This window comes from Littorina saxatilis, linkage group LG4, assembly GCF_037325665.1.
Source record: "Littorina saxatilis isolate snail1 linkage group LG4, US_GU_Lsax_2.0, whole genome shotgun sequence".
NCBI lineage: Eukaryota > Metazoa > Mollusca > Gastropoda > Littorinimorpha > Littorinidae > Littorina > Littorina saxatilis.
Genome location: NC_090248.1, coordinates 44,433,936 through 44,456,394, shown reverse-complemented (window position 1 = coordinate 44,456,394; position 22,459 = coordinate 44,433,936). Strand labels below are relative to the sequence as shown.

The window sequence follows — 22,459 nt, the reverse complement described above, 5'->3', positions numbered from 1 at the left end:
TATAGCGCCGCGATTTTCCGCTAGCCACCATCTTCTCACTATGCCTCCCAGACGAAAGGTGACCACCTTCAACAAAGCCCGGGCCATCGCATGGCTGCAAGACGGCGTAAGTAAGCGAGAAGTGGGCAGACGACTTAAAGTGTCCCATTCTGTCGTGGTCAGGCTGCATCAGAAGTTCCAGGCCACCAACAGCGTTCTGGAGAGGCCCAGGTCAGGACGGCCTAAGAAGACAACACAGCGTGAAGATCGCTTCATCAGAAGACAAGCTCTGCAGCAGCGAGGCACCACTGCAAACATCATCAGGGGCCAGCTGCGGGTGGCAACAAACACCAACGTCAGCACGAAAACCATCCGCAAACGCCTGCACGAAGTTGGCCTGCGATCACGTCGTCCAGCTGTACGGCCACGACACACAGCAGCTCATCGACAGGCTCGTGTGGCGTTCTTTCACAACCATGCCAGGTGGACACGCCAGCAATGGGCCGATGTGCTGTTCAGCGATGAGTCCCGCTTTAATCTGCACCATCATGACGGTCGGGCTCGTGTGTGGAGGCGTCAGGATGAGCGGTACAACAACGGTCTGGTGCAGGAGAGGGTGGCCTTCGGCGGGGGCTCCATCATGGTGTGGGGGGCCTTCAGTTTTCGACACATTTCGACACATCTACCACATTGTTGGCAACCTGACAGGCCAGCGCTACAGAGATGAGATTGTCGTCCCTTAAGTTCTACCCGCTCTACACCAGATCGGTGTGCAGGCTGTGTTCCAGGACGATAACGCGACACCTCACAGAGCGAGGCTGGTCAACAACTTCATCCAACAGGCTGGTGTCACCAGGATGAACTGGCCGGCCTGCAGCCATGATTTCAACCCCATCGAGCACCTGTGGGATTAGCGAGTGAGGAACAACCACCCACCCCCAAGGAACCTGCAGCAACTGCTTCAGTTCCTGCAAATCGAATGGCAGGCCATTCCTCAGGCCTTCTCATTTTTTCATTTTTCATTTCATTTTCATTACTTTATTGTCCCATTGCTGGGAAATTCGGGTCGCTTCCTCCCAGTGGAAAGCTAGCAGCAACGGAGTCGCGCTACCCAAGTGTCTGCGTGTTTAGGTGTATTCAGCCACCTGCACTTATGGCAGAATGACCAAGGTCTTTTACGTGCCATTGTGATGACACGGGGGTGGGACATGGCTTCCGTCTCTGGGTCTGCACATAAAGTTGACCCGTGTCCGTCCCGGCCCGAATTCGAACCTGCGACCTTTCGATCACAAGTCCAGTGCTCTACCAACTGAGCTACCGGGCCCCCCGGGCAGGAAGCTGGTAAACTCGATGCGGAACAGGACTGCAGAAGGCATCGCAAAACGCGGCGGACACACCCATGTTGTTTCAGAGCTTGTTGACACGTAATGCGTGAATGAAATGTCACCATATTTTGGAAAAGGATCGCAGAGATAATGAATTGAACATGTTACAAATTTTATTCAATTTTGTTTGGTGGTTTGGATTTGTGTTTGTTTGCGTAAGTGGTCCCTAACTTTTCCCTATGAGTGTATAACGTGCGCCACACACAAGACAGAAGTCGCAGCACAGGCTTCATGTCTCACCCAGTCACATTATTCTGACACCGGACCAACCAGTCCTAGCACTAACCCCATGATGCCAGACGCCAGGCGGAGCAGCCACTAGATTGCCAATTTTAAAGTCTTAGGTATGACCCGGCCGGGGTTCGAACCCACAACCTCCCGATCACGGGGCGGACGCCTTACCACTAGGCCAACCGTGCCGGTATTTAAACATTGTTGATGAATGTCTTTGATGGTGGCATATCTATCCAATAACAAAAAGGTGGGGAGGGGGGGGGGGGGTAGGCGCACTGAAGCAAGCCCAATTTTCAATCAAATTTACAGAATGTTTGGTCAAATAATCTTTGACTAGTGGCCGAGGTCTTGTCGGTAGCGCAAATAGCCTAAGTTAGGTTACACATGGAGTTACGAACACGTAAAGCCTACATATTCCGTAGCTCCGCAAATGCGTAACTTGGTGGTCACGACGCTTGCTTAGTCGTTTGCGGAGTAACGAAATACGTAAGGAGCTAACGCTGTGCGCAAAGTTGTACTATTTTTAGTGAAGGGGTATATCCCGTGAAGTCGCGTCTAACTAGTGACGTCAAAAGCCTCAAAGAAGTCTATTAGCCTCGGCGATACGGAGAATTCTTTCTTTTTGTGTACTTTACGTCATGATGTTGTGTTTGATTACGTAATATAGTATTCGTTTTGTTCTTTATCACGTTGTCGAAGCTGGAGCTCCAAAGCACCGCGGCCGACATTTTAGTGAAGTTGAAATCCACACCTTGCTAGAAAAAAAGAAGCAAAGCAATGAGGATCTGTTCAGCAACATCCGTTGACGGCTGAAGTTCCGCCGCAAAAGCATCCGAAAAAATAACGTGCTGCCCGCCATGTTTTTTCGCCACACGCGTGCTGCGCAAAGGTTTACGACAGGGGGGGAGCTGTCGTAACTTTACGGTGAACGTAGCGGCGCAAGTTTCGCTACGCTCGCGTCATGCCCACCACGTTTTTATCTTACGGTGTCCGTAGGCTCTGCGCATATGCGTAAAGCCGCTACGCAACCGACAAGACCTCGGCCACTGGTCCGAACAATGGGATCGCATGTCAGCTGAGAAGCTTAACATTAAACAACTTATCTAAAAGAATGCTTGAAATTGCAATCTTACTTTAAAAAAAAATAGGTGTCAGAATTCTTTATCGTTTCCAGAATCCAAAATTATATACATGTGTTGTGTTTGAATTAAAAAGGTGCACTCAAATAAAGATTTTTTGTTAATGCATATTAGGTTGTTTTGTTTTTTTATACCAAGACCAGCCCGCGCTATCTCGTGTGTGTGTATGTGTGTGTGTGTGTGTGTGTGTGTGTGCGTGCGTGTGTGTGCGTGTGTGTTTGTGTGTGGGTGTGTGAGTGGTGTGGTGTGTGTGCGTATGTGTTGTTTTTTTGTTTGTTTTTTCAAAGCTTTTTTCTTGCTTTGTAGCTTACATTCTTTTGACATTGACCTTTGACGCATACACACACACACACACACACACACACACACACACACACACACACATACACACACTCACACACACACACACACACACACAAAATGAAAAACGTCCCTTTAAGAGGTAAGCAGCCGCCATTGGTCGATTGGCTTATGGCACCCAACTAGTCGAGGGTGTGATATAACACAATATTGCTATTTCATATGTTACGTGGATTTCCATTGGTCAATTGGGCAAAACTGAGCTCAGTGCAAAAGTGGATATCGACGACATTTCCCTCGATATCAGTTTTGATATCGACTACCTCTTTATTGCTTCCCCACTTCAAAAACAAAAACACCTACATTTAAAAACAAACAAATATATATGAAAATGTAATAATCCCAGAATTTAGTTGAGCAAGTGACTAAAGACTTTTTGAAAGGAAAGACATTTTAAAATACTGAAAAGTACAAGAAAAGAGTGAACAAAAAGAAATAATAATCAGAGGGAGGGATATGGAACAGCCAAAACTAAGACAAATACTTTTGTAATTTCTTTACAGTAAATACAAAATGTCCAGAGAATTAGCAATATATCTAACATTGACTGACTGTGTGATGATATCTTCTGCTATTGGTCTGTTTCGACAGTGATATCAAATAGTCCGTCAATATTGGGTAATAACCCACAGTCACAGGCCAAGCGCATGCACACAAAAGCCGATCAAAGTCAACACCCACAAGCAAACACATTGACACAAAGATCGGCGGGAATCAGGGAATATTGGATCACGCAAGGCTGCTGTCCCTGGAGGCAACAATAACTGTTCACTCGCGTTTCCATCAAACGATTCAGTGGGGCTGAAAACAAAGGAATTGGTTTTACACCACCTCATATTTTCACCGATTCCTGTTGGAGGAAATCTGCTGAGTAGGGTTTGATGATGTTTTCCCAAGCAAATGTAGCGTGCTCTGTAACGTGGTTTTTTTCGGTTCCTGATTCACCGGCCGAGTTTTTTCTGGGATTATCTGATTTGTCGTTGTTTAAATTTGTTTTTATTTGTGTGTTGGTCGCTTATGAAAGTTATAGGTTTCATATTGCCTGATAATTTACATTGGAATCGGTCTGCTCATGGCAAGTGTATTTAATACTATTGTGTGTGTGTGTGTGTGTGTGTGTGTGTGTGTCTGTGTGCGCGTGTGTTTGTGTGTGTGTGTGTGTGTGTGTGTGTGTGTGTGTTTGTTTACTCTAAGAATAGGGCACAGTCTAAATAAAGATACCCCCATAGTTAGACAATTGGCAATCTGTTTTGACTGACAGATGATTGTCCACAATGATCTGTGCTGTTGTACGGAAACCCTCGTTCCAAAAATATTTGTGGGAAAAAACAGAAAGCTTTGGCTTTTGACAAAGGCTTACGCTGTTGACGAGAAAATAAATATGATTATTTAAGCTTTACCAGCTTTACCAGCTTGCCTTATTGGCAATTACATGCCAAATGTCAGTTAGCCAAACGCAGACATCAGTGCAGAAAAGCCATCCTGAAAGACCAAGTGCTTGTGGCATCGTTATATTCAGCTTCTCTTTTACAAAGTTCTTTGATATTCCTACCTTTTTAATCAGGAAATCATCCGAAAGCGGCGTATGGCTGCCTAAATGGCGGGGTTAAAAACCTAAAAATTGACTCTTGCAAAAACACGAGTGTACGTGGGAGTTTCAGCCTATGAACGCAGAAAGAAAGAAAGAAAGAAAAAAGAATAATCAGAAAATCAGGCCTTTGAAGTGGCTACGAAGAAAAAAGCAATGTCTTTCAGGAAAGCAAAGCTACTGACAATCATATAATACTACCAAAAGCAAAGATGCTAAGGTTGTAAAATAGGTTCAATGCTTGAAGCATTAGAACATTGATGAACATTCTTGCAATGCATTATTTTTCGCTTGAAAGATCCTATCAGTACAGTGAGAGACAGAGGTTCTAACTGCTGAAGCAAAAGGTTAAATCCTCTTATTGGCCAATAATAGCCTCATTGTTGAAGGTCAGATCCTTGAGAGATGGCGTAACACCGACTCACAAATTCTCTCCCTCAGTCTCTCATGGTAATTATGTAAATTGTACTATGTTTGACTTAAATTCTATTTCTTCTTGTTATTGAGTTACCCTCAATGGGCGAGGGCCGTCCGGATGAAAACAAAGCATGCTTGCATTGCTTATTCTGTCACCCTCAAAAAAATAAAGTTCAATTCATTTCAATTCAATTCTTTCTCTCGCTCACTCCCTTCTCTCTTTCTCTCTCTCTCTCTCATTCTCTATCTCGCTCTCTCTCTCTCTCTTTCTCTCTTCTCTCTCTCTCTCGTTCTCTCTCTCTCTCTCTCATGTATTTGTGTGTGTATGTATGTGTGTGTGTCTCTCTCTCTCTCCACTCACACACACACTCACACACACACACTCATACTCACACACACACACACACACACACACACATAAACACACACACAAACACACACACAAGCACACACACACAAACACACACACACACACACACACACACACATTTTCCCTTCGCCATCATACTTTCTCCCCTTCGCCTGTTCCACCTTTGCCTCTCAACACTGCCCGCCGTGAGTGTGTGGTTTACACCTTTGCCTCTCAACACTGCCCGCCGTGAGTGTGTGGTTTACACCTTTGCCTCTCAACACTGCCCGCCGTGAGTGTGTGGTTTACACCAACGCACGATAGTCTACAGCTCGCAAACTGAAGTCTAGGGTTCGCCTTGGTCAAAGCTCCGTTTAGAAAAAACAAATCCATCGAGTGTCTTACGATTAACGATAGAAGGAATCATCCCCCCTCCAGGCATTTGCATCAATTTGGTTCGATTTTTGTTTTAACTGTTGTTTAAAATAAAATAAAATAAAAAAATGAACAATAGATAAAAGAGCGATAGAGAAAAACAACATTGCGATTTTAGAAACCAAACAAACAGTGCAGTACATATTAGTGTGACAAGAGAAAAAGTGGGGAGAGATAATATGATCACATCGTTCAGTGTCGGAAGAGAGTTGAGAAATGTGTGCAGCGAGTCATAGGGGGTCCTCTCCCTGCTTCCATCTTCATTTCCTGTCTTCGCGGGGAGTGTGGTCCACGTCTTGCTATAATGTTTCTTTTTGTGTCCTCCCCCTCTGTCGTTCTCTCTCTCTCTGTTTCTCTCTGTGTGACTCTCTCTGTTTCTCTCTGTCTCTGTTTCTCTCTGTGTGACTCTCTCCGTTTCTCTCTGTCTCTCTTCCACCTGTGTGTATGTGTGTGTGTGTGTGTGTGTGTTTATGTGCAAAAGTTCCATCATAATGTCAATGATCATCCTCATCATCCTCTCTCTCTCTTTCTCTCTAAGTTTTCCACCAGTGTGTGTGTGTGTGTGTGTGTGTGTGTGTGTGTGTGTGTGTGTGTGTGTGTGTGTGTGTGCAAAAGTTTCACCATTATCATCGTCCTCTCTCTCTTTCTCTCTGTCTCTCTCTTTTCCACCTATGTGTGTGTGCGAGTGTGTGTGTGTGCAAAAGTTTCACCATTATCATTCCTCTCTCTCTCTCTCTCTCTCTCTCTGTCTCTCTCTCTCTCTCTCTCTCTCTCTCTCTCTCTCTCTCTCTCTCTCTCTCTCTCTCTCTCTCTGTATCCCTTTTGCATTATTTTGATATGTCAGTTTAAATGAGTTTTTATTCATTTGATATTCGTAAAGATTATGTAGTAGTTGCGATAATGCATGATTAATCTTTACATGTATAACTTTTTTTTTTCCTTGTGTCGGTTTACGATTGTCATTGTATCCATCTTAATACATGTTTAGTTTTAGCAGGGACAGATTGTAAGACTAGGCGTCAGCCTAAAATCTCCATCCTCGAGTAATAAAGTTCGTTTGTTCGTTCGTTCGTTCGTTCGTTCGTTCTCTCTCTTCCGTTCATTTGTTATAAAGAACCCCCACAGATCCTAAATAATTCTAACAAGAATGGAACAATACATTCATTTTATTTTTATTCTTTTACCAACTATATAAATTGACACAGATTGCGCCAGTAACGAATAATAACTGTGCACTTGTTTCTGGATGCAACACTTGCGCGTAAAGCAATGCACGAGCTGCAAGGATGTTCTTACGCAGTACCATTCAAAGTACCATTCAAAGTACCATTCAAAGTACCATTCAAATTCAAGAGAACTGATTGACAGATGATCGGGCGATGACTTCATATCAATGTCACGTTTGCCTCTTTTTTATATTTAGTCAAGTTTTGACTAAATATTTTAACATCGAGGGGGAATCGAAACGAGGGTCGTGGTGTATGTGCGTGTGTGCGTGTGTGCGTGTGTGTGTGTGTCTGTGTGTGTGTGTAGAGCGATTCAGACTAAACTACTGGACCGATCTTTATGAAATTTGACATGAGAGTTCCTGGGTATGAAATCCCCGAACGTTTTTTTCATTGTTTTGATAAATGTCTTTGATGACGTCATATCCGGCTTTTCGTGAAAGTTGAGGCGGCACTGTCACGCCCTCATTTTTCAACCAAATTGGTTGAAATTTTGGTCAAGTAATCTTCGACGAAGCCCGGACTTCGGTATTGCATTTCAGCTTGGTGGCTTAAAAATTAATTAATGACTTTGGTCATTAAAAATCGGAAAATTGTAAAAAAAAAAAAAAATTATAAAACGATCCAAATTTACGTCTAAGGAAGTATCAGTGATAGCACATTGTTAAAACAGATGAAAAGTAATGGAAAACAGTCTTGGGGTGCACTTGAATAAATGTTGACCACAGTGACAGAAATGGCCAAAAATCATGTTGCGTCATTTTGCTACGACTGCACGTGCATAAATGAAGGCGACATCTCTCTGCACGTTCTCGCTTGATCCAGTGGTGCGTCCACACATTATCCACAATGTTCAGGACATGAGAATAGAACTGAACTCTTGAGAGAAATCTGTTATCACACAATGCTCAATTAGTTAAAATCTTCCTCGTGTTTTAGCTCACCGAGGGGCGTGTAGATGGATACTTTCTCTTCCATTGTAGACATCGAACCCGATAACAATATACTTTCTACCCGTCATAAAAAAAGCAAGGCAAATACCCGAAGAAGACGCTAGGGTTGAAACGTTGCTGTTATTCGTTCCGTATTCTTCGTTCACAAGTGAGTACAGTATCTTTTGGTATTTTTATTTATCTCTCCCGCGCAGTCACCAGTGTTCTTCAGTCAGGCAAATACGTTAAGTGCAGATCTTTACGGTGAGACCGTTTATTACAGAGTTCTAGATGGTCGAACGTGTAGCAAATACCTGTACGTGTAGACATTGCGTCACCCGTGACTCACTTTTTTCTCCAATGTTCCAAATGCATACGTTGTTTTGCTCCCACCAAGACTGCAGATCTTGGCAAACGCGTGACGTTAAAACTAGATTTGATGACGTTACCCGTACACGTTCCCGTACACGTCTTGAAAAGTGCTGATCTAGGTCTTGCTACTGTAGGCTGAAACCAGTTATATGGCTGGAAAGGTATCATGTAAAAACTTCTGTTTGCTGAATATGGTAGGGTAAGGGATGACCTGTCAAGGCATATAACTGGTTTTACAATAAAAGGCTTCGTCACAAAGATCTTCACTCAAACTCATCTGCCTAGTTTTTTGTATGAAGAGTAGTATAGATTTCCACAACACGACACATTTCGCTTTCAGATGGTGTTTAAAGTCAACGTGCCAAGTCAGTTCACACCTTTCAGGTATAGCATCACGGTCATCAAACGTTGGTCATCGAACTTTACTGCGTTCACTGAAACACCCACACCTTTTCAGGGTTAAAAACACCACCATGCCTGGACATTGAGGGGTCACGATACAGAACCTGAAGAATAGATTACACGGTTGTCCTGAGGGTCAAAATGCTTTGTTTCTTGCGAAATGTAGATACACATTGTCGCAAACTGTATAAGGCACACAGGCATACTAAGCCAACATTGTCGAGAGTCCTGCTACATGGTAGCGGTTCACTTGTTGGATGATTCTGTGGAGTTAAGGTTGAATGTTTCCAACACAGGAAGGTCTTCTGACAGCAGGTGGCCCAGCCTGCAAAGAGGAAAACAACAGAATAGACGATGTTCGGAAATAACTCTGTCAGGATTGTGTGTGTTGTGAAAGAGTGAGCACCCTCGATTTTCTCGGACAAACTCACGTCACGTGGTTCCTGTACACGTGTAAGAGACACCGCCCGTCGCTAGTGACTGGCCTGTTATGTCACGTGGGAAAGTTTCCTCTACGTGACATTATTTCCCACGTGACATTATAGGCCAGTCTCTAGCGAGGGTGTTTGTTTCGTACACGTTTACAGGAACTACGTGTCGTAAGATTGTCCGAGGAAAAGCAAGGGTACTCACTCTATCACAAACCATTCAATCCTGACTGAGTTATTTCCGAAAATCGTCAATTGTTACTGCAAATCACAAGTCGTAGACATCATTCCTGGTAATCAAAGATTCATTCGTAAATATCTCTATTTGTAATTGTTACACATGATAATGAATGTTGCGCGTAAAGAAATGCATGTTATGTTCAATGAAACATACCTACACACACGCGCGCGCGCACGCATATAAACCTGTAAGCTAGATACGTTCAAAACACAGACTTAACCGTCTTAGATCTGACAACATTAATGTTTCTGGGGAAACCTAAATTGCTTCAGAGAACCCAATCAAGTGTAAGTGTGAAAATCAGGAGATCAACGCGTTATTTGTGTGTGTGTGTGTGTGTGTGTGTGTGTGTGTGTGTGTGTGTGTGTGTGTGTGTGTGTGTGTCTGTGTGTGTGTGTGTGTGTGTGTGTGTGAGAGAGAGAGAGAGAGAGTGAGTTTGTGTGCGAGCATGTGGGGGGTACGTTCGTGTGCATGCGTATGTGTATGTGTGTGTGCGTGCATGTCTGTGTCTGTGCCCAGTTTTGTGTCGCCCCCTACTCTGTTATGATAAACACAGATTTCTTGTCTACTCCTCCTTTCTCTCTTTCTCTTCGAGTTGCATATATTAAGGCTGGAGAACACTTTGGAGGCCCAATTTCAAAGTGATTAGGTAGTTTTAAAATTTACTTTTTCTGTTAGTTCAATGTTTGCTTTATCAGGAAAATACAAAATATAAAGGGCTTAACGCGCAAAATTTTAAGATAACGACTGAAGTTTAAGCATAGGTATCAGATTTTTTCACGCAAACACTACTGAATAAGTTGCAATATTGTATTGTGAAAATGTAAACAAAATAACAATCAGATGATCACAAACTGAAGAAGAGAAATAGGGAAGCAAAATAGAACATTAAACGTAGTGATTTTACTTGTGAATTCGGAAAAAAATCCTTTTGTATCCATTTTGAAGCTCAATTTGAAGCATGGAACACCAACAAACATTGATTAAAAGTGTTAAAGTGATTACAGTGTTCAGAAATAGTGTTAGATACCAAGTTGAGTTATCCCTCTTTACCAATTTAAAAAAAAATACACCTCTTAACGCGCAAAATTTTGAACTGTGATGCTTTTACTACCCCCACCCCCTTCCCATTTGTCAGAAAAGAGTGCATATTATCTTCCAAATAGAAAAGCAGGGTAGTCAGATGATCAAAAACTTAAGAAGAGAAAGAGGGAAGCAAAATAGAACATCCAACATAATGATTTAACTTGTGAATTATGAGAAAACTATTTTTTTTACCCATTTGTGAAGCTTAATTTGAAACTTGGAACACAGACAAACATATATTAAAAGAGTTAAAGTGATTACAGTGTTCAGAAATAGTGTTAGATACCAAGTTGAGTTATCCCTCTTTACCACTGTTAAAAGAAATACACCTCTTGTCGCGCAAAATCTTGAATTGTGATACTTTTACTACCCCCACCCCCTACCCATTTTTTCAGAAAAGAGTGCATAATTATTATCTACCAAATAGAAAAGCAGGGTAGTCAGATGATCAAAAAATTCAGAACAGAAATAGGGAAGCAAAATAGAACATCCAACATAGTGATTTAACTGGTGAATTCTAAAAAAAAACCACTTTTTTACTCATTTTATTAGCTTAATTTAAAGCTTGGAACTGAAGACAGAAAAAAAAAATTAAAAGTGCTAAAGTGGTTACATTGTTCAGAAATAGTGTTTGATACCAAGTTGAGTTATCCCTCTTCATCACAGTTATAAAAAAAACACCTCTTGTCGCGCAAAATCTTGAACTGTGATGCTTTTACTACCCCAACCCCCTACCCATTTTTCAGAAAAGAGTGCATATTATCTTTCAAATAGAAAAGCAGGGTAGTCAGATGATCAAAAACTTAAAGAAGAGAAAGAGGGAAGCAAAATAGAACATCCAACATAATGATTTAACTTGTGAATTATTAAAAAAACATTTTTTTTACCCATTTTTGAAGCTTAATTTGAAACTTGGAACACAGACAAACATAAATCAAAAGTGTTAAAGTGATAACAGTGTTCAGAAATAGTGTTAGATACCAAGTTGAGTTATCCCTCTTTACCAATTAAAACAAAATACACCTCTTAACGTGCACAATTTTGAACTGTGATGCTTTTACTACCCCCACCCCCTTCCCATTTGTCAGAAAAGAGTGCATATTATCTTCCAAAAAGAAAAGCAGGGTAGTCAGATGATCAAAAACTTAAGAAGAGAAAGAGGGAAGCAAAATAGAACATCCAACATAATGATTTAACTTGTGAATTATGAGAAAACTATTTTTTTTTACCCATTTTTGAAGCTTAATTTGAAACTTGGAACACAGACAAACATATATTAAAAGAGTTAAAGTGATTACAGTGTTCAGAAATAGTGTTAGATACCAAGTTGAGTTATCCCTCTTTACCACTGTTAAAAGAAATACACCTCTTGTCGGCCAAAATCTTGAACTGTGATACTTTTACTTCCCCCACCCCCTACCCATTTTTTCAGAAAAGAGTGCATATTATCTACCAAATAGAAAAGCAGGGTAGTCAGATGATCAAAAACTTAAAGAAGAGAAAGAGGGAAGCAAAATAGAGCATCCAACATAATGATTTAACTTGTGAATTCTGAAAAAACCCACTTTTTTACTCATTTTATTAGCTGAATTTTAAAGCTTGGAAGACAGAGAGAAAAAAAATGAAAGTGCTAAAGTGGTTACAGTGTTCAGAAATAGTATTTGGTACCAAGTTGAGTTATCCCTCTTCATCACAGTAAAAAGAAACACACCTCTTGTCGCGCAAAATCTTGAACTGTGATGCTTTTACTACCCCCACCCCCTACCCATTTTTCAGAAAAGAGTGCATATTATCTTTCAAATAGAAAAGCAGGGTAGTCAGATGATCAAAAACTTAAAGAAGAGAAAGAGGGAAGCAAAATAGAACATCCAACATAATGATTTAACTTGTGAATTGTTAAAAAAACATTTTTTTAACCCATTTTTGAAGCTTAATTTGAAACTTGGAACACAGACAAACATAAATTAAAAGTGTTAAAGTGATTACAGTGTTCAGAAATAGTGTTAGATACCAAGTTGAGTTATCCCTCTTTACCAATTTAAAAAAAAAACAACCTCTTAACACGCAAAATTTTGAACTCTGTTGCTTTTACTACCCCCACCCCCTTACCATTTTTCAGAAAAGAGTGCATATTATCTTCCAAATAGAAAAGCAGGGTAGTCAGATGATCAAAAACTTAAGAAGAGAAAGAGGGAAGCAAAATAGAACATCCAACATAATGATTTAACTTGTGAATTATGAGAAAACTATTTTTTTACCCATTTTTGAAGCTTAATTTAAAACTTGGAACACAAACAAACATAAATTAAAAGTGTTAAAGTGATTACAGTGTTCAGAAATAGTGTTAGATACCAAGTTGAGTTATCCCTCTTTACTACTGTTAAAAGAAATACACCTCTTGTCGGCCAAAATCTTGAACTGTGATACTTTTATTTCCCCCACCCCCTACCCATTTTTTCAGAAAAGAGTGCATATTATCTACCAAATAGAAAAGCAGGGTAGTCAGATGATCAAAAACTGAAGAACAGAAATAGGGAAGCAAAATAGAACATTCAACATAGTGATTTAACTGGTGAATTCTGAAAAAAAACCACTTTTTTACTCATTTTATTAGCTAAATTTTAAAGCTTGGAAGACAGAGAGAAAAAAAATGAAAGTGCTAAAGTGGTTACAGTGTTCAGAAATAGTGTTTGGTACCAAGTTGAGTTATCCCTCTTCATCACAGTTAAAAGAAACACACATCTTGTTGCGCAAAATCTTGAACTGTGATGCTTTTACTACCCCCACCCCCTACCCATTTTTCAGAAAAGAGTGCATATTATCTTCCAAATAGAAAAGCAAGGTAGTCAGGTGATCAAAAACTTCAGAACAGAAATAGGGAAGCAAACAATAACATCCAACAGAGTGATTTAACTGGTGAATTCAGAAAACACACACTGTTTTACTCATTTTATTAGCTGAATTTAAAGCTTGGAAGACAGAACAAATAAATTAAAAGTGCTAAAGTGGTTACAGTGTTCAGAACTAGTGTTAGATACCAAGTTGAGTTATCCCTCTTCATCAAAGTTAAAAGAAACACACCTCTTGTCGCACAAAATGTTATACTGTGATGCTTTTACTACCCCCACCCCCTACCCATTTTTCAGAAAAGAGTGCATATTATCTTCCAAATAGAAAAGCAAGGTAATCAGATGATCAAAAACTTAAGAAGATAAATAGGGAAGCAAAATAGAATATCCAAAATAGTGATTTAACTGTAGATTTCAGAAGAAAAAAACCCTCTTTTTTTATCATTTTTGAAGCTGAATTAGAAGTTTGGAAGACAGAAAAAAAAAGAAAAAAAGTGCTAAAGTGGTTACAGTGTTCAGAAATAGTGTTAGATACCAAGTTGAGTTTTTGCTCTTTATAAAAGAAACACACCTCTTGTCGCGCAAAATCTTGAACTGTGATCCTTTTACTACCCCCGCCCTCTACCCATTTGAACAGAAAAGAGTGCATAATTTAATTATTTGTATTCTCTTCCAATTAGAAAAATAAGTAAAAGCAACTGGACATTTTTAAAATACATCTTTTCTGTCAGTCCAAGGATTGCTTAGTCCATTAAAAACAAACAGACTAGGATTTAACGCACCCATTTTAAGAAAAAGTTAACATGATAATTGATATAATTATCAGACTTTTTTTATGCAATTACTACTGAAGATTCCAGACCAGGTAAAACAATCATTTTATATCCTTTGTCACATTTTTTTTTATATAAATCTATCTATAGCGAGTCTTGTCTCTTTGTGTCATTTAGTTATTTTCAAGAATTCTATCCTGGCAACAACAACAACAAAAACACCTACCTACCTACCCTATTTTTTTTAGCCATGTTAATAGAAACAGACAATTTATTTGTTTTGGCCTAAAGATCTTGAAACATTTGTTTTAATAGAGAAATAACAAGTACAGCCATTAGCTGTGTCACTCGAATTTCTTTGTCAGGCTGAAACTTAGCTGTTGCGTTGGTGTCTGCTGTGTGTATCTGGGTCCAAAGCAACTTTCACATTCTCATCTACACACTCACGTTACACAAGTATATATATACAATTCCACCCACAGAGGCGTTCGGGGATGGGGGTCTCGCACTCGGGCGAATCACACCACAAAATACAAAGTATAACGTACACAGATTTTACTATTGAACCAAAAAGCAAATTAAATCATGAATAAATCAATCAAGCAAAACTTCCACACAATGACACACTCACTCTCGGTTCACACTGAGCTCTGGACGTGCACACTTGGCAGCACGTATACCGTTCCGGCACCGTTTGTCTTCCTGCAAGTCCAGCATAGGCACACGATTGTCCAAGAATCACAATAATCCTCGTGAATGTCACAGCAGGCATAGTAGAAAAGTCCAAAAGGGTGCGTTGATGGTGGTAATCCGGTGTACACACACACACACACACACACACACACACACACACACACACACACACACACACTCCGGTTTGGTAAGTTACCTGATAAATAATGTAGCCTGTGGATTTAACGGGGAGACTGGTCAGACAGGAAGAGCATTTCACATTTCCGATGTTCAGCGATAAACTTGTTTTCTTCGAGAGTTCGATCTTCGTGCGATTCTGGCGCGTTGTCACCAAGAACGTAAAAACAAGGGTAGTGACTATATCCACGGGTCCGTGCCTCTAGTCCCCCATGCTATATCCACGTCAGTGACGTCATTTCCGCGGAATCTCGGAATCGTTCGGAATCACTCGGCAGTCGAAGCCTCGCGTTGGCACTCGGGACTCTTGGCGCCATATTGTTGAGATGGAGGAGGAGGAAGAATCAATTTGTGTTGCAATTTGTTTTCATAAAATAACAGACCCTGTGTTGGGTCTTGTAACAATAAAGAGAAGTAACTGAATTCACAAACTCATTGCTGAACGACCGCTTGATCTTCTTAGATTTTAAGAGAGCAAAAAATGGTGAATTCAAAATCATGGGAGTACTGTGGACAGTTGTGACTTACGGAGTTCAGCCCCTCAGCACCAATCTAGCGAATAGGGAAGACCAATACATCATTCTTCATCTTCCGGTTGGTAGCTTTAGTCCACACGTTGACAACATTCACTTAAACATTTGAACAATCGACACATGCTTCACACTGCATCAAAAATCACCGCAAACTAGGAACTTGAAGTGCAAATCCCGAATAAACATGCAAGTTCAGGTGAGGTTCGTATTAAGAGGGGGGGGGGGGGGGGCCTGCAATGTTGCAATATCACCACAGAGAACGCTGTATACTGCTCATAAAGTCTAAACATGGAATTATGACATTGATATTTTACAGCTGACGTCCTAGTCATGTCTGTTTAGTGCCGAACCGAAAGCAGGAAAATATTGGGCAAGAGTAGCGTCCCTTGTCAGTGACGTGGATTTAGCATGGGGGACTCGAGGCACGGACCCGTGGATGTAGCCACAGCCAAAAAAAAAACCAGGATATCATCATGATGCCTCTCTACAAAAACCAGGCAGTCTAGGAACTCTTCATCTAAAGTCAGTCAGTATTAGCCCCTCAACACAATCCTCATCTTGTCCCATAGTGATTTCTGCTGCCAAAGAACGTGTGGTTCTTAACTCACAAGACGGATTTGTCGTCTTCCATTGCGAAATTCAGATCTACCCCAACTACGTGCATTGATCTGAGCAATAAAATGTAGATGCGATAATCTGCAAACATCTCTTCAACACAATCTACATCTTGTCCCATCGTGATTTCTGTCGGCAAAGAACATGTGGTTCTCAGCACACAAGACCGATTTGTCATCTTTCAGAAATTCAGATCTGCCCCAAGTACGTGCAATAAAATGTAGAAGCGATAATGTGAAAACAAATCTTTTCGCGTGAACGCTGCCACGTTGTCATCAGTCCGATGTCTTTTATCTAGAGCAGGGATGAACACACTTTTTCATCAGTAGTTTGTTATGTTTATCCGCAGACTGCTTTCCATTACTTGTCGTCTGTTTTAGCTTGACTCGTGGGGTTCTTCAGCAAGGCAAAAAGTGCTTGTTTACTGACACGTTCTCACGCACGACATGTCGTAAATGCAAGTTCTAACGATTGTTTTTTATTGCACTGATAGAGAATGTCGATATTTGTAAACGTCTGCCATTTCCTAATGTTTATTTCATTATTTTGCATACGGATATGGCTAGTAAGTGGATAATCTGTTACGACACGAAACGCGTTCTAAATCCGGGAAGGGAGGCTACTCCAACGTAGAAGGGAGGCTACTCCAACGTACTTTCCAAAGTGTGCTCCAGCCTTAAGATGGACTTACGACTTACTGGTTGTGTATGGGTGCAGTTGTCTTCAGAACATCATATCTACGGCTGTGTTCGGCAAGTTGTCGAAGATCTTCAAACTCTGTAGCCCATATCTGTGAAAAATAACAAGAAACACACATGTATTCAACTGAAAAACAAAGATGTTCAAATGTCGCAGGCGGTAATTATTTACACCTTCTGAATTCGGTCAAATCCTAAAAACGGTATATGAGTTTATTTTCAATATTGCCAGACAAATTTTCGTAAAGCTAGAAATATTTTTGAAACAAAAACAAAAACAAACAAACAAGAAAAGGAAGACTTACACGGAAAAGAAAAGGAAGGAGACGACGACGACACAGAAAAAGAAGGAGACGACGACGACACAGAAAAAGAAGGAGACGACGACGACACAGAAAAAGAAGGAGACGACGACGACACAGAAAAAGAAGGAGACGACGACGACACAGAAAAAGAAGGAGACGACGACGACACAGAAAAAGAAGAAGAATAAGACAATAATTTTTTTTCTCACAAAAAAGTGGTTTTTTAAATAATTATGTCCACTGGTGTTGCAAAACCCCGGGCTAAGTCGTCATAATAGTATTTCTGAAGTGAAAGTGGATTTCACAACACAATCGATGCCGCACGTGTTTTGCAATCGTCGTGTGTGTTCCAGGGAGTTTATGGATAGCCGTTTGGCTCATAACCAATACACGTGTAAGAAATAATTTATACACGTGTAAGAAATGATTTATACATGTGTACAAAAATAATTCATACACGTGTAAGAAATGATTTATACACGTGTAAGAAATAATTTATACACGTGTAAGAAATGATATATACACGTGTAAGAAATAATTTATACACGTGTAAGAAATGATTTATACACGTGTAAGAAATGATTAATACACGTGCATGAAATGCAAGTATTTCTTACACATGTATACATTATTTCTTACACGTGTATAAATCATTTCTTACACGTGTATTGGTTATGAGCCAAACGGCTTTCCATAGAAGTTGGGTAGTGCACGCCGTGAGTTCATCGAACACGATCTGACAACTCCTCAGTATCGTGCGTCATAAATCACACAGTCATGAGACATGCTTGTAAATAAACAGAGACTAATCACAAAGAGTTCCTGGACTCCTTTGGTGGTAATTTTTGGAAATATGACTTGTGCAACTTTACAGCTCAAAGTGGTTTCTGTTTTGTTTTTTACTTTTTTCTTTTTTGTAATTGCCACCTGACAGCGAACAACTGGGAAACAATTGCAAAAGAATAAGTGGGTCATCAAAGAAAGGCTGATACCTTCATTTTCTGTTAAATGGTTTGAGATAAACCTGAAAAGGTTTCTCGACTTTCACATTACCTCGACAAATACCTGACAAGGAACCAATGGAAAGCAATTGCAAAAGAATACGTTGCTCATCACAGAAAGGCTGATACCTTCATTTCCTTTCAAATGAATTCTTGAGATAAACCTGAAAAGGTCTTATCGACTTTCACATTACCTCGACAAATAGCAGACTATTCCGTCACTTCCATGGGCGGGATAATTTGCACATACAATTCCAACAAAATGCAGAGTTTTTTCAGGCGTCTACACACGCATTTATCAACAATAGCTTATGAAAGGCTAGAAGATGTGTAGACCAATCTCTGTATTTGAATGCTACTGCTCTGAATGAATACGAAACTGCAAGGCTTAGTCTACACCTCTGCACAACAAAACACACACACACACACACACACACACACACACACACACACACACACACACACACACACAGGGGGGGGGGCAGGACAGAAACAAAAACAGGGACGTAGAAAAGGACCGAAACAGACACAGGCAGACAGACAGACACACAGACACACAGACAAACAGAGACAGAGAGAGAGGGGGGGGGGAGGAGGACAGAGACAAAAACAGGGACGTAGAAAAGGACCGAAACAGACACAGGCAGACAGACAGACAGACAGACAGACAGACACACAGACAAACAGAGACAGAGAGAGGGGGGGGGCAGGACAGAGACAAAAACAGGGACGTAGACAAGGACCGAAACAGACACAGGCAGACAGACAGACACACAGACAAACAGAGACAGAGAGAGAGGGGGGGGAGGAGGACAGAGACAAAAACAGGGACGTAGACAAGGACCGAAACAGACACAGGCAGACAGACAGACAAGCAGACAAACAGAGACAGAGAGAGGGGGGGGGGCAGGACAGAGACAAAAACAGGGACGTAGACAAGGACCCAAACAGACACAGGCAGACAGACAGACAGGCACAAGAGATAGAGAGAGAAAAAAAGAGAAAATTCTTTTTTTTTAAATACACGCGACGTTGCAAATATTTCAGTCTTTTGACCTATCACTCTTATTGCTTTTTCGTAAATAACATTGATTGTAACTAAAAAGGGGAAACGCTTAAAATGAAACCAAAAAAGTTGTACTTATTCATACTACACAAGTTAAAATTAGATTTGAACTATTCTCCATTACAAAACCTGTTCAACATTTCGACTTCCGAAACAGCAAATTAGGCAATGTGCGTGTTACTGTAAATGCGTACGTGCGTGACTCTCTCTCTCTCTCTCTCTCTCTCTCTCTCTCTCTCTCTCTCTCTCTCTCTCTCTCTCTCTCTCTCTCTCTCTCTCTCTCTCTCTCTCTCTCTCTCTCTCTCTCTCTCTCTCTCTCTCTCTCTCTCTCTCTTTTGTGGAATTCACTTCAAATATACTGTAAAACATGTCAAACCCTTTCGTCTTTTAAAGAAAATGTTCGAAAATACCTCTGTCAATCATATTTCTCTCTCAACACTTGAAAAATAAAATTACTGCATCTTTTTGCGTTACGTTCTCCAATGTTTTTGCTACGAGAATGGAAAGAAATCTTTGACATTTGATTTAGGTTGGAGTAAATGTGTTAAGAGAGAAGAGATTTAATGTGTTACTTGATATCCTTCTTCATATAACAAGATAAACAACATCTCTTTGTTTTGAAATACTATGTAAGCTGCTTTGTGAAAGAATGTTTATAATTTTGATACGTACTCCACAAATGTGTGTTATTTTAGTTTTCTTCGTCGCTGATTTACGTGAGTCTTCTTGATTCCTTGTTTCAAATTATCTTTTATCTTGACATGAACTGTTCGTCTGTGCTTTATTAGTATCATAATTGTTGCTGCTGTTGCTATATTTTTGCTGTCGTTCTTGTTATTTTCGTTGCGATTCTCATGATCATTGTCCTGTTTTACTTTTTCTTTTTACATTTAGTCAAGTTTTGACTAAATGTTTTAACGAAGAGGGGGGAATCGAGACGAGGGTGTGGTGTATGTGTGTGTGTGTGTCTGTCTGTGCGTGTGTGTGTGTAGAGCGATTCAGACTAAACTACTGGGCCGATCTTTATGAAATTTGACATGAGAGTTCCTGGGTATGATATCCTCAGACGTTTTTTTCATTTTTTTGATAAATGTCTTTGATGACGTCATATCCGGCTTTTCGTGAAAGTTGAGGCGGCACTGTCACGCCCTCATTTTTCAACCAAATTGGTTGAAATTTTGGTCAAGTAATCTTCGACGAAGCCCGGACTTCGGTATTGCATTTCAGCTTGGTGGCTTAAAAATTAATTAATGACTTTGGTCATTAAAAATCTGAAAATTGTAAAAAAAATATTTTTTTTATAAAACGATCCAAATTTACGTTCATCTTATTCTCCATCATTTGCTGATTCCAAAAACATATAAATATGTTATATTTGGATTAACAACAAGCTCTGAAAATTAAATATATAAAAATTATTATCAAATTTTTTTTTCGAAATCAATTTAAAAACACTTTCATCTTATTCCTTGTCGGTTCCTGATTCCAAAAACATATAGATATGATATGTTTGGATTAAAAACACGCTCAGAAAGTTAAAACGAAGAGAGCTACAGAAAAGCGTGCTATCCTTCTCAGCGCAACGAATACCCCGCTCTTCTTGTCAATTCCACTGGCACTGCCTTTGCCACGGGCGGTGGAGTGACGATGCTACGAGTATACGGTCTTGCTGCGTTGCGTTGCGTTCAGTTTCATTCTGTGAGTTCGACAGCTACTTGACTAAATGTTGTATTTTCGCCTTACGCGACTTGTTTGATATTACCGCTCCTGCCGCCGTGACCTTTCTCCGTCTACCGATCCTGTTTTTATATTTAGTCAAGTTTTGACTAAATATTTTAACATCGAGGGGGAATCGAAACGAGGGTCGTGGTGTATGTGCGTGTGTGCGTGCGTGTGTGTGTGTGTGTGTGTGTGTGTGTGTGTGTGTGTGTGTGTGTGTGTGTGTGTGTGTGTCTGTCTGTCTGTGTGTGTGTGTAGAGCGATTCAGAGTAAACTACTGGACCGATCTTTATGAAATTTTACATGAGAGTTCCTTGGTATGAAATCCCCAGACGTTTTTTGGCTCACGTAAGTGTAGCCTATGCGATCATAACTTTGTCTGTCTGTGCGTTTGTGCGTGTGTGTGTGTGTGTGTTTGTGTGTGCGTGCGTGTGTGCGTGCGTGTGTGTGTATGTCTGTGGTAGAAACTTTAACATTTCCGAGTCTATGTGTGAGTGGTTATCCAAGACTATGGATAAAGCTCGCATAAGATTACGTCACGGTCAAAAGTGTTTGACGTCAATTAATGCATCATGACGGCATGCCTCCCTGTAGTCTTTCTCTCTCGCGTGGTGTGTGTGGTCTCGGTCATTGTTATTTTGAGCGGGCCGAGACTATTTGGCAGTCGTGTCCCTGTAAGTAGGCTACATGCAGACAGACAGATCTAGATCTAGTGTCTCTCTTTCTTGCACAGTGTCACCTAAGCTTACTGTGTGTGTGGGTGTGTATGTGTGACGGAGTGATTGAGTTTGTGTTACTGTTTGTCTATTTCTTACGTGAGCCTTGAAGGCTTCGCCTCTTGTTTTCATTTTTTTGATAAATGTCTTTGATGACGTCATATCCGGCTTTTCATGAAAGTTGAGGCGGCACTGTCACGCTCTCATTTTTCAACCAAATTGGTTGAAATTTTGGTCAAGTAATCTCCGACGAAGCGCGGACTTCGGTATTGCATTTCAGCTTGGTGGCTTAAAAATTAATTAATGACTTTGGTCATTAAAAATCTGAAAATTGTAAAAAAAAAAAATTTTTTATAAAACGATCCAAATTTACGTTCATCTTATTTTCCATCATTTTCTGATTCCAAAAACATATAAATATGTTGTATTTGGATTAAAAACAAGCTCTGAAAATTAAAAATATAAAAATTATGATCAAAATTAAATTTTCGAAATCAATTTAAAAACACTTTCATCTTATTCCTTGTCGGTTCCTGATTCCAAAAACATATAGATATGATATGTTTGGATTAAAAACACGCTCAGAAAGTTAAAACAAAGAGAGGTACAGAAAAGCGTGCTATCCTTCTCAGCGCAACTACTACCCCGCTCTTCTTGTTAATTTCACTGCCTTTGCCATGAGCGGTGGACTGACGATGCTACGAGTATTGCTGCGTTGCATTGCGTTCAGTTTTATTCTGT

The 22,459-nt window shown here is 40.4% G+C and overlaps 1 protein-coding gene across 5 annotated transcripts in view; it reads right to left on the bottom strand.

The window, feature by feature from the left end:
• Positions 1-6,694: 6,694 nt before the first annotated feature.
• Positions 6,695-22,459, bottom strand: part of LOC138964852 (inhibitor of nuclear factor kappa-B kinase subunit epsilon-like) — a 58,933-nt gene continuing 43,168 nt past the window's right edge. For 3 of the 5 annotated variants that reach the window (XM_070336906.1, XM_070336908.1, XM_070336907.1), the window contains exons 17-18: positions 16,912-17,003; positions 6,699-9,143 (exon numbers count right to left, since the gene is read on the bottom strand). In XM_070336906.1, the coding sequence (XP_070193007.1) occupies positions 9,065-9,143; positions 16,912-17,003 (171 nt within the window). In that variant the 3' untranslated portion in view covers positions 6,699-9,064. Of the gene's footprint in view, positions 9,144-16,904; positions 17,004-22,459 lie in introns of all 5 variants that reach the window. The other 2 variants (XM_070336910.1, XM_070336909.1) reach the window with 2 other exon arrangements.